The sequence below is a fragment of the Emys orbicularis genome, chromosome 5 (assembly GCF_028017835.1).
Source record: "Emys orbicularis isolate rEmyOrb1 chromosome 5, rEmyOrb1.hap1, whole genome shotgun sequence".
In the NCBI taxonomy this organism is placed as follows: domain Eukaryota; kingdom Metazoa; phylum Chordata; order Testudines; family Emydidae; genus Emys; species Emys orbicularis.
In genome coordinates this window covers 121401761-121416752 of record NC_088687.1, presented here as the reverse complement: position 1 = coordinate 121416752, position 14992 = coordinate 121401761, and the positions used below count along the sequence as shown (strand labels likewise).

At 42.6% G+C, this 14992-nt stretch overlaps 1 protein-coding gene across 1 annotated transcript in view; it reads right to left on the bottom strand.

Annotated features, from left to right (window-relative positions):
• Window positions 1-14992, bottom strand: part of KIAA0232 (KIAA0232 ortholog) — a 101190-nt gene that overhangs the window by 58434 nt on the left and 27764 nt on the right. Inside the window, exon 2 of the mRNA XM_065404853.1 lies at window positions 13525-14028. Within this exon, the coding sequence (XP_065260925.1) occupies window positions 13525-13755 (231 nt within the window). The 5' untranslated portion in view covers window positions 13756-14028. The remainder of the gene's footprint in view (window positions 1-13524; window positions 14029-14992) is intronic.

Sequence of the window (14992 nt, the reverse complement as noted above, 5' to 3'; positions counted from 1 at the left end):
TGTAAAAAAACAAAAAAAACCTTCATTCTATGTAGCCTATGCATTCCAGCAACTTTTCATTATTACTCCATGTTATACTTAATTTATAAAGTATTGTGCAAGAATAATTAGTGGCATATTTTTCATATGTGCTTTTCATCTCTAGCATATGCAGCACTAAAAAAAAAAAATACTACTGTTTACCTAAGGTTGTAGAAAAAAAAATCATTCTATTTACAAGATAGAATATAGTCCTTCATTACATCATAAATACTAATTCATATGCACAAGAGTGCAGAGTGAAGAGTGTTCGACCTTAACTTTGTCACTTTCTGACATTTGAACACAATGATTTTTTATGGAAATTCCTACTTTTTGAAAGAACAAGTAATTCCCTAACATGGAAATGTTTTGCCAGACAATACCTTTCCACCTTATCAGAGACAATAACTTTTGTGGAACTGCAGATTTATATTGCTCTATCCTCAGTCACCGTACCTCTTGCTCCAACACAGGCATTGTCTCTATCCCAGCACTCTAAACAAGATGCAGAGTTTGTTATGGAAACTCTGTCCCCATCACATATTATTTTCAATGGAATCAGGCTCCCCAATGCTTGAAATTGGAATTTTAATGCACTCAGCACAGAGTTTTCAGTATTGAAAACACACACAATCTCAATTTCTCAATGCATAACTAAGTTTGCCACCTCCTAAGGCAGACACTTCACAAAACAAAAGTGTGCAAAATGCATTACATATGCAAGAAGTAAACTTTTAAAGGCTTAATACTCTCAAATCAAAATGTACATTTACCAGACCTGAAGAAGAGCTCTGTTGAGCTCAAAAGCTTGTCTGTTTCACCAACGGAAGTTGGTCCAATCAAAGATATTACCTCACCCACAAGAACACTCAGTCAACACTTGGCAGGGAAACTGTCTTTCCACACAAAGCCATTTTGGACACCAGACACATTTTTTAAAAATAATGTATAAGATATTTTTAAATAATGAAGAAAAATACTCTCTGTCCCTCTCCAATTTTTGTTTGCAAACGCACTGGAACCATTTTGAATAAATTAAAAAAGAAGACGACGACACCCCTTGGGGTGCCAGGCACTTCATCTAATATAAAATATACAGCTCAGAATGAGATACACTCCTCTAGAAAGTCCTCTCTGCCCTCCAAGTCTTTTAAGTAGATTAAAATGGAGTACTGATCAGGGAGATCTGTTAGTATAGGAATAGCACCAGAATGGTTGATTTAAATCAAGGTTTCTTATTTGCTGATTTAAATCATGATTAAATTCAAATGCAAAAAAAAAAAAAAAATTATTAAAATAAATGAAGTTCTTTTCCTAAAGAAAGTTTGATTCCAATTGCACGGTATAATTTGCTATTTCTGTTTTGCTACCCAGGAGGATACATTATGTCTATACACACTCATTTAAGCAATTACATAACTTAATATACATTTATTTAGCGTCTTATTTGTTATTTTTTGTTATAAAAATCTATACTATAAAATCATGAATGGTGTGGAGAAAGCAAATAAGGAAGTGTTATTTATTCATTCAATAACACAAGAGCCAGGGGTCACACAATGAAATTAATGGGCAGTCGGTTTAAAACAAACAAAAAGTACTTCTTCTCACAAACGCACAGTCAACCTGTAGAACTCAATGCCAGGAGATGATGTGCGGGCCAAAAGTATAATGGGGTTTGAAAAGGGATTAGTTAAGTTCATGGAGGATAGGTCCATCAATGACTATTAACCAAGACTGTCAAAGATACAACTCCATGCTTTTTGGGGATCCCTAAACCTCTGACTGCTAGAAGCTAGGACTGGATGACTCGATAAATTGCCCTGTTCAGTTCCTTCCCTCAGAAGCAGATGGCACCGGCTACTGTCAGAAGACAGGATACTGGACTGATGAACCATTTACCTGACCCAGTATGGTCATTCTTATGTTCACTAACCAGTGGGTACAAGATGGCTATTCTTAACTGATCAAGAAAGCGCAAAGCGGTGTTTATTCTTCTGTTGTCGCTCCATGGCCAAGTCTCTCTCCTGCTCACTTTCACCAAGGGACAGCAACACTGCCCCCCAATGCTGTCTTAGCAAGCACTTGCATTCCACTCTGCTCTTAGCTGCCCTCCCTGATTTGGTCCTCAGTAAGTACACCATGAGACTACCTTTACTCTAGTTTTTAAACTAAGTATTCATAACAGCATGACTCATTTATACAGAGCTGAAGAAATAGCACTTCATAATAATGGTTACTTTGAAATCAGGGTTTATATAACTTTGAACTTTCATAGTACCATTCATTAGAAGATCTCAGAGCACTTTACAAAGACACGTATTATTCCCATTTTACAGATCGACGAGGGAAAAAACCCACAGAAATACAGCAATGATAAAGCCCAAATTTTCAATGTTAGCCTCGATTTTTGGGTACCCAATTTTAGAAATCTAACCTTCAATTTTCAAGAGGTGCCCCATACACCCAAGACTGAAGCCAATGGGAGCTGTAGCAGTCAGCACCTCTGAAAATCAGGACTTGTGTATCTGAATTAGGCAGCCCAATTTCCACTTTCCAATGTCCCATTTTAACCACCAGAAACCTCCTAGTAACTGGACAACTTTACAGTGGGAAATTTAACTTTGTATAAAATGTTGAATGTGCCAAGTTTTGTGGAAGGTACAGAAGCAAGGTCTTAAAAAAGGGACAACTTAGTTTTACCATAGCCAATATTTATTATCTTATAATTCATATACTTTATCACTCTTAACAGGTCTGCCAAAACCTTATAATTCTTTATGTTCCAGCAATTCCGATGCTTTGGAGTACTTAAAAAAATTCAATCCTCAATAAACCAACATACAGATGTAGTGTTAAACCCCTTGCAATCCATATAAATAAAAGTTTCTAATTAATGCGTGTGACAGTTTTTTAAGTTGCAAGACTCTGCCAAATCAAGGGTACAAGAGTAGCAAAACCTTCCAGCAGCACTAATGATTTGCTGGAGCAAGAGACAAAAAAACTAGCCTGGCAGTGGTTAACAAAGAGGGGAGGAGGAGGAGGAGGGAGGGAAGATGAGTCAGCAGCTACAGATATCCATTTTGAGGAACAGCAGAAAGTGGCACCTTGTGTTGGGCCTATGTAAAGGAATGAGTTTATGTTTGTTTTAAGGTTCTTTGTCTATATGGTTCAAACAAACATTTTGAATTATGTAGATTATAGTTACATCTCAGGTATCTGGAAGCTGCACAAGTCACAATGACTCTGTTCTCACTGACTTGCAGCAGAATTCCTGCAAGGTATTATAAATCCATAATTCACACTATTTATCCAGTGAAACAAAACAAATTCTGCTTGTCTTGATCTTTCCAGTATGAAGTTATATGACTAGTAAAACTAACCAAGTGTTACAAAAACTAATATTGAGAGAGTAAATTGACTCTCCTGCTAAATAAAGGCAGAAATTTTACAGAACTGTTGGGTGAATAGTCATTTACTCAGGTATAGCAAACAGGTTGGATTCTGCCTCCATAGCAGAACCCAAAAGGACAGAACCGGACTTAACAGCTTGGTAAACACATTAATGTAATGGAGAAACTACATCAATGCAGTGCTATGGTTGAGAATTTAAATGAATAAAATAAATATGTCAAAAGGAAATTCAGCGCAATGGATCCCATGGAAACCATAACTCACCCCTCTGCATATAAGTACAGATAAAGATTGTACTAATTAGTTATCTCACTGTACATACATATTGAACTAACAAAGGATGTTCACAGATAGTGAATGCCACAGGTCAAGATGATCTTAGTCAATCCTGCTCTTAGAGTTACTAATGAAACTTTGAAGATCGTGTCCTTTTAGGATGACATTTTCTATGCTTGTCTCAGCCCAGAAAGAAACATTCCTTATCTTCAAAGAAACGGAGTCACTGGCAACATCTGGAAGGATTCTCACTCTGGGCCTCATGCCTCCAGTACAAGTCACTTGGAGAACGCCCATGGTTTTGGATTCTTGGCCCACTAAAACACCTGTAGGCGGCTCAAAGGCACTGCTCAACAGAGCATGCTCCAGCCACAAGCAACTCAGGGTCAATTCCTATCAAGAGCAAAAAGTAATCATACCCATTACCTCCTAAATGCACAAAACATATGCACATTTTTTCCTTAGATTCCAGTTTAGGAATGCATATAGAAGAGGTTGCCCAGATGGCAAACCAAGAACATATCACACCTCCTATAGAAAAAAAATCCCCAGACATTTAAGACACACGAAGAGAGTCCTATAAGTAATTTTTCCTCTTCTAGAAAGGGGCAAGGGGGTATCACCACATGGAAGTAGGAGTCCTGTAAGGCAAGGGCAGCATACCAATCTCCAGGGAAGGGATAACAGAAGTGAGGGTGACCATCCTGAACTTTATTTTCTTGATGAAATAGTTCAGCTTTCACGGATCTAGAATGGACCAGACACCACAAGATTTCTTTAGGATCAGAAAGTACCAGGAATAAAAGCCTTTTCCTGTTTTGGTGAGGAACTTCTATTGCTCCCAATTCTAGAAGAGACTGAACTTCCTGAAGAAACACCACCTCGTGAGAAGAGTCCCTGAAAATACAGGGAGAAGGTGTATGGGGAATGGGAAGGGAAGACCTTCTCTAAGGGCTTGTCTTCACTACCAGGGAGATCGACAATGCTGCAATCAATGCGGGGGTGTTGATTTAGCAAGTCTAGTGAAGACTCGCTAAATCAACAGCAGAGCACTGTCTGAACAACTACGGTACTCAAGCTCCCCAAGAAGAGTAAGTTAAGTCAGCCGTAGAGCGTCTCCCATCCATGCAGCATAGTGAAGATAGCAGGGTAAGTCGACCTAAGCTACGTTGACTCCAGCTATGTTATTCACGTAGCTGGAGTAGCATAACTTAGGTCGACTTATCTTGGTAGTGAAGACAAACCCTTAGAGGCATACACTGACCTTTATCAGAAAGGAGGTCTGGAATAAGTTTGTGGCCTAAACAGTTTCCTCTTTGTAACTGGCGCATAAACTCTTAACAAACGAAGTATTGCAGGAGAGTCCAAGTGTCATCTGTTTTAGTAGAATATAGTTTGGGATCTCAAAATTTAAGTTTTCTATTGTGTTCTGCATGAAGATTGCAGTGGCTATGGAACACAAGGCTGTATATCAGGGGTGTCTGTTACTATCCAAAGGGATGTACAGCTGTAAAATATCCCTCGGAAACCAAAGCTAAAAACTGTTCCTTATATGCCTCTGGCAACTTGTCAGCAAATTTAAAAACCGCAGAGAAATTAAATAAAACTATTTTGACACAAGAGCCTGATAATTAGCTAATCATTTGAAAAGTAGCAGTGGAATAAACCTTTCAGCTGTAGGAATCCAGCCTTTTAAATTCCTTATCCAGAAGCGTGGCCTTATGGTGGGATTGATGGGACTGCTCATTAGAAGCTGTGACCACCAAAGAATGAACAGCCCACGTGCTTTGCTGTAGGAGGTACAGAGATTAGTGCCTGCAAGAGAGTTTTCAGTGGCTTCACTGATGGGAAGTGGAATCCTTCCTGAGGCAGGAGCTTGATCAATTGGTCCTTCAGCCCTCATATAGATTGCACCAATCATAACATGTCTTCCATTCCTCTCTTATCCTGGCCTTCTTTCTCCCTGTGCAACCATGCCTTTTCATGATAAAAATCTTCCCATCTCTTTGGGGGTTGGCCGAGTGGTTGTTTCAGTTCCCATGGATACCACTCAGTAACAGCTGCAGTCCATTGATTTCCACTCTGCTGTCTCATCACTTCATTGGGGACTCGGTCGCAGATTGAAATCTCCAGAATTCTTCTTTCCATCGTCCTCTCTGTGACAAACTATCTTCGTCAGCGCCCATTTTTGCAGCCGTACCACATTGCCGGCAGTACTATTGAGTTGAAAAGGTTGGCATGTGTTGCCTTGTTGATTTTTCCTTGGAGAACATCCTTGATAGAATTGAATGCGCGCCAACCAGCTTTCTTTCTTCACGAGAGTTCGCCTTCCTGATCGTGGTGCACATATGGAAAATATCTAGGAGAATGTGCACAAGTTCCACCTGCACCTCTAGAGAAGTGGCCACACTCCTCATGAGATTCTGAAAAACTATGAAGTCCTCTGGGGAGAAAAGAGGGGGAGACAAGGGCTCTGGAGTTACAGCTACACATGGTGAAGATGAAGAAATATGGTGAGGATGATAAGGTTTCCTCCATTAATTCTCCCTCCTCCATGGGGTCCAGCTCAGAGGGTTGAGGGATGGTAATAGGATGTCAAGTAGAGGTTTCCAGTTGCAGGGGAGTAGGAGACTTCCTCCTAGAGCATGAGCATGACCATGATGGAGGTCTACAGTCTCTTGGAGCAGCCCAATACCACTAAGGTCACAGAGGCTACTGCATAGATTGAGCCATCTATGACGGGGACCCCATGCCAGGACTTCCCTATAAGATAGCCAGTCCTGACCTTTAGATCTCAGTGTTCAAAGACCTGTAAGATGATCTAAACAATCGCAATGGCAAGACAAATTTCTCACTTTCAGAGTCAGGAGAAGAAATATAAGCCTCCTTAGAATAGGGAGCAACAGTTACCATTTGGGTTCTAGGTAGTCTGGCTATGGGAAACACATTAAGCTCCAAAGAAAGTGAGAGTGAGGGTGCACAGAAAGCTGGCAAACTCTAACAGAGTTGAAATGGACTGGAGTGACTGCATCAATGGAGCTGAGGACTCCGTCATTGGTTGCATAAAAGGATAGTCCAGTCAGGAAAAGAGATCCCTTGAGGACAAGTAGGCTCATTGAATGGAAGGCACTTCAGGTAAGTGTACCAACAGTACCGGTGGAGCCAAAAGAGGGACCGGCCTGGGTGAAGAGCTGGAATTGACAGTGCTGCCTCAGACAGGACTGACGAGTGTTTGAATTTGTGAACCTTACATTGGCACGTGAGAGCTTACCAGATTTTCTGCATAAAGTCCAAGACTTCTTGCTTTTGTCAGCATCAGAATGCATAGAGTGATTCAGTGAGCCTGACAGTGAAGAGAAAGTGTGACATTTGTCACCAGACTTGTGCTTCAAATCAGAAGTAGTTGTAGGGGGACTCCTGGTTGATCCTGAGTCCCCTGCATCATGGTGGGGGCTTGACTCAGGATGCATCACCTCTTTCACAAGGTGAAGTTCAAGATGAAAGTCCCTCTTTTTTAGTCCTGGTGGGGAAAGAGGTTTGTCCCTCACATGGCCCTCACCCAGACAAATCAAGCATCTCTTGTATCTATCTGTGACAGGAAAAATGGCGCTGCACATGGCACACTACTTAAATCCTCCAGGTAACTACTAAAACTAAAACAATAACTATGTTCATCAAAGTTCTGAAAACTGCTAATCGAAGCAAATGCAACTTGTATCTCAGTGGGTGAGAAGGAACTTAGGCTACATCTACACTTCACACCTTAAGGCTTCCTGCGTAGCGTCTCTATGCCAGTGGAAGAGAGCTCTCTCGCCAGCATAATTAAACCAGCCCTAATAAGCGGCAGTTGTATGTCAGCCAGAGACCCACTCCAGCTGACATAGCACTGTCCATACCGGCGCTTTTGTTGGTGAAACTTATGTCAGGCAGGGGTGTGGTTTTTTCACAACCCTCACCGACAAAATTTTGCCAACAAAAGCGCTAGTGTAGACAAAGCCTTAAAGGGAGGTGGTGACCACGTCCCTTTTATGCCTTCTCCTGAGAGCATGAAGAGATGATCCTGGGGGAATTCTGCACCACTGTGCAAGTGCACAATTAATGTCCCCCACAGATTTTTCCTCCCCTGCAGAATAATTGATTGTTCTGGGAAGCCATGAGAGGGGTCATGCTGCAATTACACCTTTCACCCACCAGGGGCTGATGTGGTGCTAGAAAAGAGGGCAGCTGGTTCATGGGCCAGAGCAGCCAGCTGTGGAGAGGGAGAGGGCGAGGGCAGAAGCTGCCTTCCTCACAGCACCCTGCCCACAGGGCCAGGTGGAGGCAACATGGAATATGGGGAGACGGACAGAGTGAGGCACATGGGGCTGCTGCAGCTCAGGCTAGTTGCGAGGGACAGACTGGGGCTGAGGTACAGGAGCTAGTAGTGTGACATTGAACCAGGGACTGAATGGGAGTGGGGGTGCTGGGACACATGGGGACAGGAGCAGAGGTGCCTGACTGAATGGGAGAGGGGTCAGCCAGGGTCTGCATGGAGGAGGCACCCCAATTCTCTAACAATCCTTACTCCCCTGCCCTCCCAAAAATCAAAACTGTTCCTTACTTCTCCCACCCATAACAAACTGCCCTCCAGGTTCATTCCCAGACTCCTTCCCAGCAATTACTTCCCTCTCCCTCCATTCCTTCATTGCTCCTGACTCCCCCAAGCCTTTGCACTGCTTCTGAGGCATGCGGGAAATATGTTTCCGTATTGTAGTTTAAATGAGTTATTATTCAAAGTTCTGTATTAATATGCCAAATTCCAAATAAGGAATCTATATGTCAAAAACCAGTTCCTGAATCGTTTTTGTTTCCTGAATCGTTCCCTGTATTGTTACAGGGAAGAGACAGAGACTGCCTTCTTCGCAGCAAGTCAGGTCAGAAGACCGGGGCTATGGGGAGACAGACAGCGTGGGGTGCTGGGGAAGTCAGACAGTAGCTCATAAGGGCTAGTGAGGGAGGACACACTGGGGCAGGCACTGAATGGGAGTGGAGGCACAGGGCCACAGTGGGCCGGAGGTACAGGGCCACATGATGATGGGGGAGGGGTGCAGATCTACATAGGGACGGGGAGTGTCTGGGTGGGGGGCATAGACAGATGGGGACAGGAAGAGGATACAGAGCCACAAAGGGACAGGGGGAGAGGGTGCAGGGCCACATAGGAAAAGGGGGAGGGGGTGTCTGAGTGGGGGGGTGGAGGGACACATGTGGACGGGGGTGCAAGGACACATGGGGTGCAGGAACACATGGGGACGGGTCAGATGTGCCTGACTGAATGGGAGAGGCTAGGGGTCAGCCAGGGTCTGCATAGGGGAAGCTCCCTAACAATCCCTCCCCGCCGCCCCCACCCCAAAAAAGCCCCCTGTTCCATACTTTTCCCACCCATACCCAACAATCATCTAAGTTCACACCTAGGCTCCTTCCCAGCAATTTACTTCCCTCTCCCTCAGCTTCTCCATTACCCTTAACTCCCCCAAGCCTTAACACTGCTTCTGAGGTTCTGTATTGTAGTTTAAATGAATTATTACTCAGAGTTCTGTATTAATATGCCTAGTAAGGAATCTATGTCAAAAAACATTTCCTGAATCTTTTGTATTGTCTGAATTGTTACAGACATACTTGCTGACCGGTATTTTGAAATAAATGACCAAAAATAATTGAAACTGGTCTGATTATATTGTGCTATTTTGACAAATAAAATACACAGAATTTTAAAATATTGTGTGCAGAATTTTTTTTTTTTTTTTTGGCGCAGAATTCCCCCAGGAATAATAGGCGCACAAAACCTACAGTGGAATGTATATGTGCACAATCACTTGAAGGAAAACAGACGCTTATCCAATTTAAGAAAAGATTGTGTGGGATAGAGGGCAGAAGCATCACAAAGGTTCCTTATAAGCTGGGATCAAACTGGAAGGAGGAGTTGTACTCTTTCAAGCTTTGTCCACTTGAGATATATCCACAAGTAGATTATACAGATGTTAACTAGTTAGTGTGCTGGGCAAGGTGGATTTTAGCTACCCTCTCTTTTGTGGGGCTTGTGATGCTGGCAGACCAGGTGCCAGCTCATGCCAATGCCCCTAGGCCTCACTGAATATTGACAAATGGATAGCTGAAAACCAGCTGGCTCACCTGTGTGTTAGCATTGTTAAAATAGTTGTTAAGTTTATAAGAATGGGTTTAGACATCACAAAATGTTTGTAGGATGCTGCATGCATTAATCTCATGTATAATATCTGTATCCCATGTCATAAAGTAATATTTAAGTGTTTGTTTTGTAACTATGAAAGTGTTTGCTATGAAACTGGTAACCCCATTAGGGTGACCAGACAGCAAGTATGAAAAATCGGGACCCGGGGTGGGGGTGGTTTATAGGCACCTATATAACACTAAGCCCCAAATATCGGGACATCTGGTCACCCTAAACCCCATACACTCAGGAGAGAAGCATTACCAAGTGTGAAATACTAGTTTACCACAAAAGGTGCCATCTCCTGCCCAATAAAAGGCCTGTATACACCAGACAAAGACTTTGTTGATTGCTCCTTCCACACCAATGAAGTTGGGACTTCCACAAATCCTCATCCAATCACACTTTGAACTCTGGGGGAAGTGAATAAAATCCCTGACCAGAAGGAACTGGATCACTATGCTGCTTGGAATTTGGAGTGGGCACTATTTCTAAGCATAAGCAAGAGATCATACTGCTTAACTTGGATTACACCTAAAGACATATAAAGCTTGCACATTACAGCAGCTTCTATTAACCTTTTGAAACTTAAGACTAGCTCATTTGTGTATGTTTACCTCATAAATAACTCTTTTTTCCCCCCTAGTTAATAAATCTTTAGTTAGGTTAACATAGAATTAGTGTGATGGATTGTACTCCCCACACTGACCCTGAGAGGGTAAATTAGGCCCAATTAACTGCCCAGGCTGCACCTGCAGCAGAAGCCAGGGAGCAGGGATTGACTGGAAGCAGGCTCAGCTGGGCAGGAACAGTCAGGCCTGTATAAAGCCCAGGAGCTGAGAGCAGAAGTCTCACTTTGTGGGAGAAGGGAGGTGTGTCTGGGGCTAGAGGCAAGTAACCTGGGAGGGGGAGTTTGGGCTGGGAAACCCAGGGAGAGCCAGGAAGGTAGGAAAAGGCTCAGGGGAAAAGCAGTGAGGTCTGGGGTAGGTCAAACCTTGCCTGCTCATGAGAGGGCCCCTGAGCCAGGACCTGAAGTAGAGGGTGGGCTGTGGTCCCCGTACCAGCTGCTGACAAAGTGGCATTGCCGAGGCAATGAGCAGAAACACTGCCTGAGTCCATTTGCCAAGCAGGAATTTGATAGCTGAAAGGGGGAAAACACAGATAGTGACCTGGCTGGAGGGCCAATTCACGAAGGGGAGACTGCGGTTCCTGGAGCAAGAGGGGTCTGCAGGGCAAGAGGACGACAGGAGAGGCACCACCAGAGGGGGGCATAGCACCTAGCAAAGCTAATCCCCAGGATGGCCAGGAGGAGGTGCCACACAGTGAGTGGACCCCCCTGACAATTGGCTAAAAGCATTAGCTCTCTCACCAAAGACAAGCTACAATTCACGTGGTGTAAGTGACTGTTCCTTTGAGACTGGGAGTAACCTGAATATTGTGATTTTTGGTGTAAGGGACCATCTATTACAAAGACAGGCTTGCCTGGGTGGTAAGATAGACCAGAGTTTCCAAGGGGACTGTCTGCAACTCCTTGTTAAGGCTGTTACAGTGCTAGAGGAGTTCACACTTGATACTTGGTTGGTGACATCCAAGTATAACACAACCAGTTTGGGGTTTGTGCCCTGATTTGTAACAGTCGGCCCTGAGGTTAGCACCCATTTGTGAGCCACTCCAGATAACCGGAGAACATTCAGATGGCTCCTGTGCTCTAATCCTCCCCTGTGGTTCATTAGATCCTAGTGTTAGATTAGGGGGCACAGGTGGCGGATTTAAAAAGTGGCAGCATTCTTCCAAGCTCTGCTCACAACCCAAGCTGTACCTAGTTGAGGCACCAAAATGAAAAGTCATTCACAGTAAGTTGTACAGATCTTCAAATTATGATTATCCTGCTTTTTGCAAGCTCTGATAAATAATGAATAATTTTGACACTTAATCATCATTATGGAGGTGCCTGGTAGCAACTGTATAGTTAGGCTTGTGTTTCAAGGTGGGCTTAAAATGGGGCATAAATCTGTATTTTCCTCTAACAGTAGGTGGCAGTCTCCTGTGAGATTTCAGAGTGTTAAATTTTAGGCCCTTTGAATTTTCTGTGCAGCTTTTGTTGGTTAGAAATTGGATTCTGGTTGAAATATTTCCTTGGCACTCAGACAATGTATCCTGAGCAGAACTGGTTCAATACACAGGGTTTTTTTGTTTGGTTGGTTTTGGGAGGGGGGGGGGGGACGGCGAGGGGAGGGTATTAACTGAATTTCAGGTCATTTTTGGCTGCTATAATTCATAAGCAAGAATTATGCACCAAGAGATATGCATATTATGTGCAAGTGTACTGTACATAACAGAAAAGGTTTTAATGTAAAGACACAAGACCTTATGTGCAGCAGCAGCAGCAACTTGTGCATAAAATCTTTGGCAGGGGCTGTCTTTAGACCCCCTCCACAGGTCCAAATCCCTGCACCTGCTTAAGCTTAAAAAAATACAAACAAACAAAAAACCCCACCAGTGAGAAATACATAAAAAACTTTCATTTTGATTGTTAGACTTGCTATCACACACTCTGTACCTACTAAACTCAAAACCACCCCCATGGATATGACAAGTTAAGCCATCTGATAATACCTCATACTTTTCCACCCAGAAGCACATCCCTTACCATCATCACAACTACCTTATAGCATGAACCACACACCACAACCTTATCCCTGCCTCGTGGATGCCAGCTTTCTATCACACCCTTTACCAAGCCACCTCTCTTCTCTCTCCCCATACCCACCACAACCAACACACCATTACACCTAATATTGTTAGGAAGGAGTAGTTGAATAATGGAGGGTGGAAAAGGAAAGGTTGCGGGCAAAATTAAGGTTGCAGTGCATCGTCTGTGATGCCCCACAGCTGACAGTAAGTTTTGCGCCTGTGGGTGGAGGAACAGAAGTTATACATAGTGTTAGGTGGCTTAACTTTTCATTTCCTTGTTTTTGTGGATTTGAGTCATGAACGGAGCAACTATTTCACCAGTTTTTTGTATATTCTTTATTAGGCTACACAGCCAACATCCTGTTAAATTAAATGCAGTTCATACCTCAGCTTTTTGTTTCAAGTTATCTGCAGACCTATAAACACAAAAACTAGACCCTACATATCCCCGATCCCAGCATACATTCTGGAGTAAAAGACTACATCCATCAGGAAAAGGGTTACAAATTACCATGATCCAGCCCAATTTGACCCATGTTGGCAAGGCTCTCTCAATTTATAGAAATCTCTACACCAAATTAGTGCAGCCAATGGATGTATGTCAAAGTTCTATTTTTATATTTCATGAAATACCAGTGTTGATTACAAAGGTCTAATTTCATAATGTAATAGAAGTCAGGAAGTGATAAAATTCTTTAATGCAGTATATCTGCTGTTATAGTAAGCTATCTACATCAAACTTAATTTTTCATCTAATCAAATCGGATCCTGTCACGGTTTTTCAATGATGAAATACATTTAAAACATCCAAACTGTATCCAATGTATAATACACAATACATAAGAGATACAAGCATCCATTTTCACCAGACAACATCTAAAATATGTAAATACCTGTTCCTGCAGGTCGTAGTCATAGCTATCATGCAGCAGAAGACTGAGGACATACCGAGTATATATCATGGCATCAATGCCACACTTCTCTAGCTCTTGTCCCAGCCAGGTCTGCACTGGGCCCAAAGCATGAAGCAGAGACATTTCAGAAACAGATACAGGGCCTGGATAAGAGCTTGAGGAGCTTTCAGATGGCAAACCATCCACAACAATTGTACAGATAGGGCGCATGAATCTAGGTGGTTGGCATCCTTATAACGTGAAGCATTTTCTGTAGCTGATATTCCGTCGATATCTGGAGGTGATTTTCACTCCAGTAAATAGGAGAGAGGCTTGACTTCTAGGACAATCATTTATATTTCCTGGCAGTTAGCCATCTAGAGACGAACATCACTCTTCAGGCATGACCAGTGAATAAACTAAATCCTACTAGCAAACACATATGAAGATGTGTTTTTCTACCTTAATTTCACATTGAGGCCAGATGCAAGTCCCCAGCAGGACCTATAAAGAGTAAAAAAAAAAGAAAAAAAGTTGTGATGTGTATCCATACAACAAACATGAACAGTGAGCAAACATTCAAGAATGCAGTCATTTACATGTTGCTTACTTCCAAATGACACCACAGTAGGTATACTATTCTTATGAAATACCAAGTTTCCAGGAAACTTTTCAAGCAACATTATTTAAACACAAACACACACACCACACCAGGAGAGGGGGGATAATAAGCACTTTACCAAGCAACTAACAACCAACTCATAGTTTGAAATTTATTTGCTTGACCTGGCTTTGTATGAAAGCTTCAATTTTATTACCATTGTTATCACTTTAGAAATAGCACTTAGAGCAACAGCAACTCAGTTTTGGATTTTGGAAAGCCACAGTTTTATTAATCAACCGACAGAAGACTGCTGAGCAGTTGAAATTCAGGGGTTCTTTCATTTATTTTATAAACAAAAGAGAAAGCTTTACTGTTCTGTAAACAGACATCATCCCTGTTGAGTTATATGGCCGCGTGGTCTAACGATCATAGTCACATCTCCTCAAAAAGGTAACTCCCACTAACTTACCAAGGTTCCTTTTCTGATCTATTCATAGATTTTGAGAAATAAGGACCATGGTAATCATTTAGACAGACCTCCAACACGACAGGCCACAAGTCTTTCATTAATTAATTCCTGCTTCAAGTCCAATAGCTGTGGTTGAACTAGCAAGCGTCACTTTTAGCCTGGTGTATGCTACAGAAAGTTAGGTAGATGTAAGGCAGCTTATGTCAACGTAACTCCGTAAGCGTCTACACTACAATGTTGCTCCCACCAATGTAAGTTGCCAACTACACAGACTTAACTCCACTTCTGCGAGAGGCATAGCACTTAGGTTGGTGTATTTAGGTCAACGCAGGGTCAGCCCCAGGCGGTAGGGCTCCGGGCTGTCAGTTAAAATTGGTGGAAATGCCCCGGTGAGG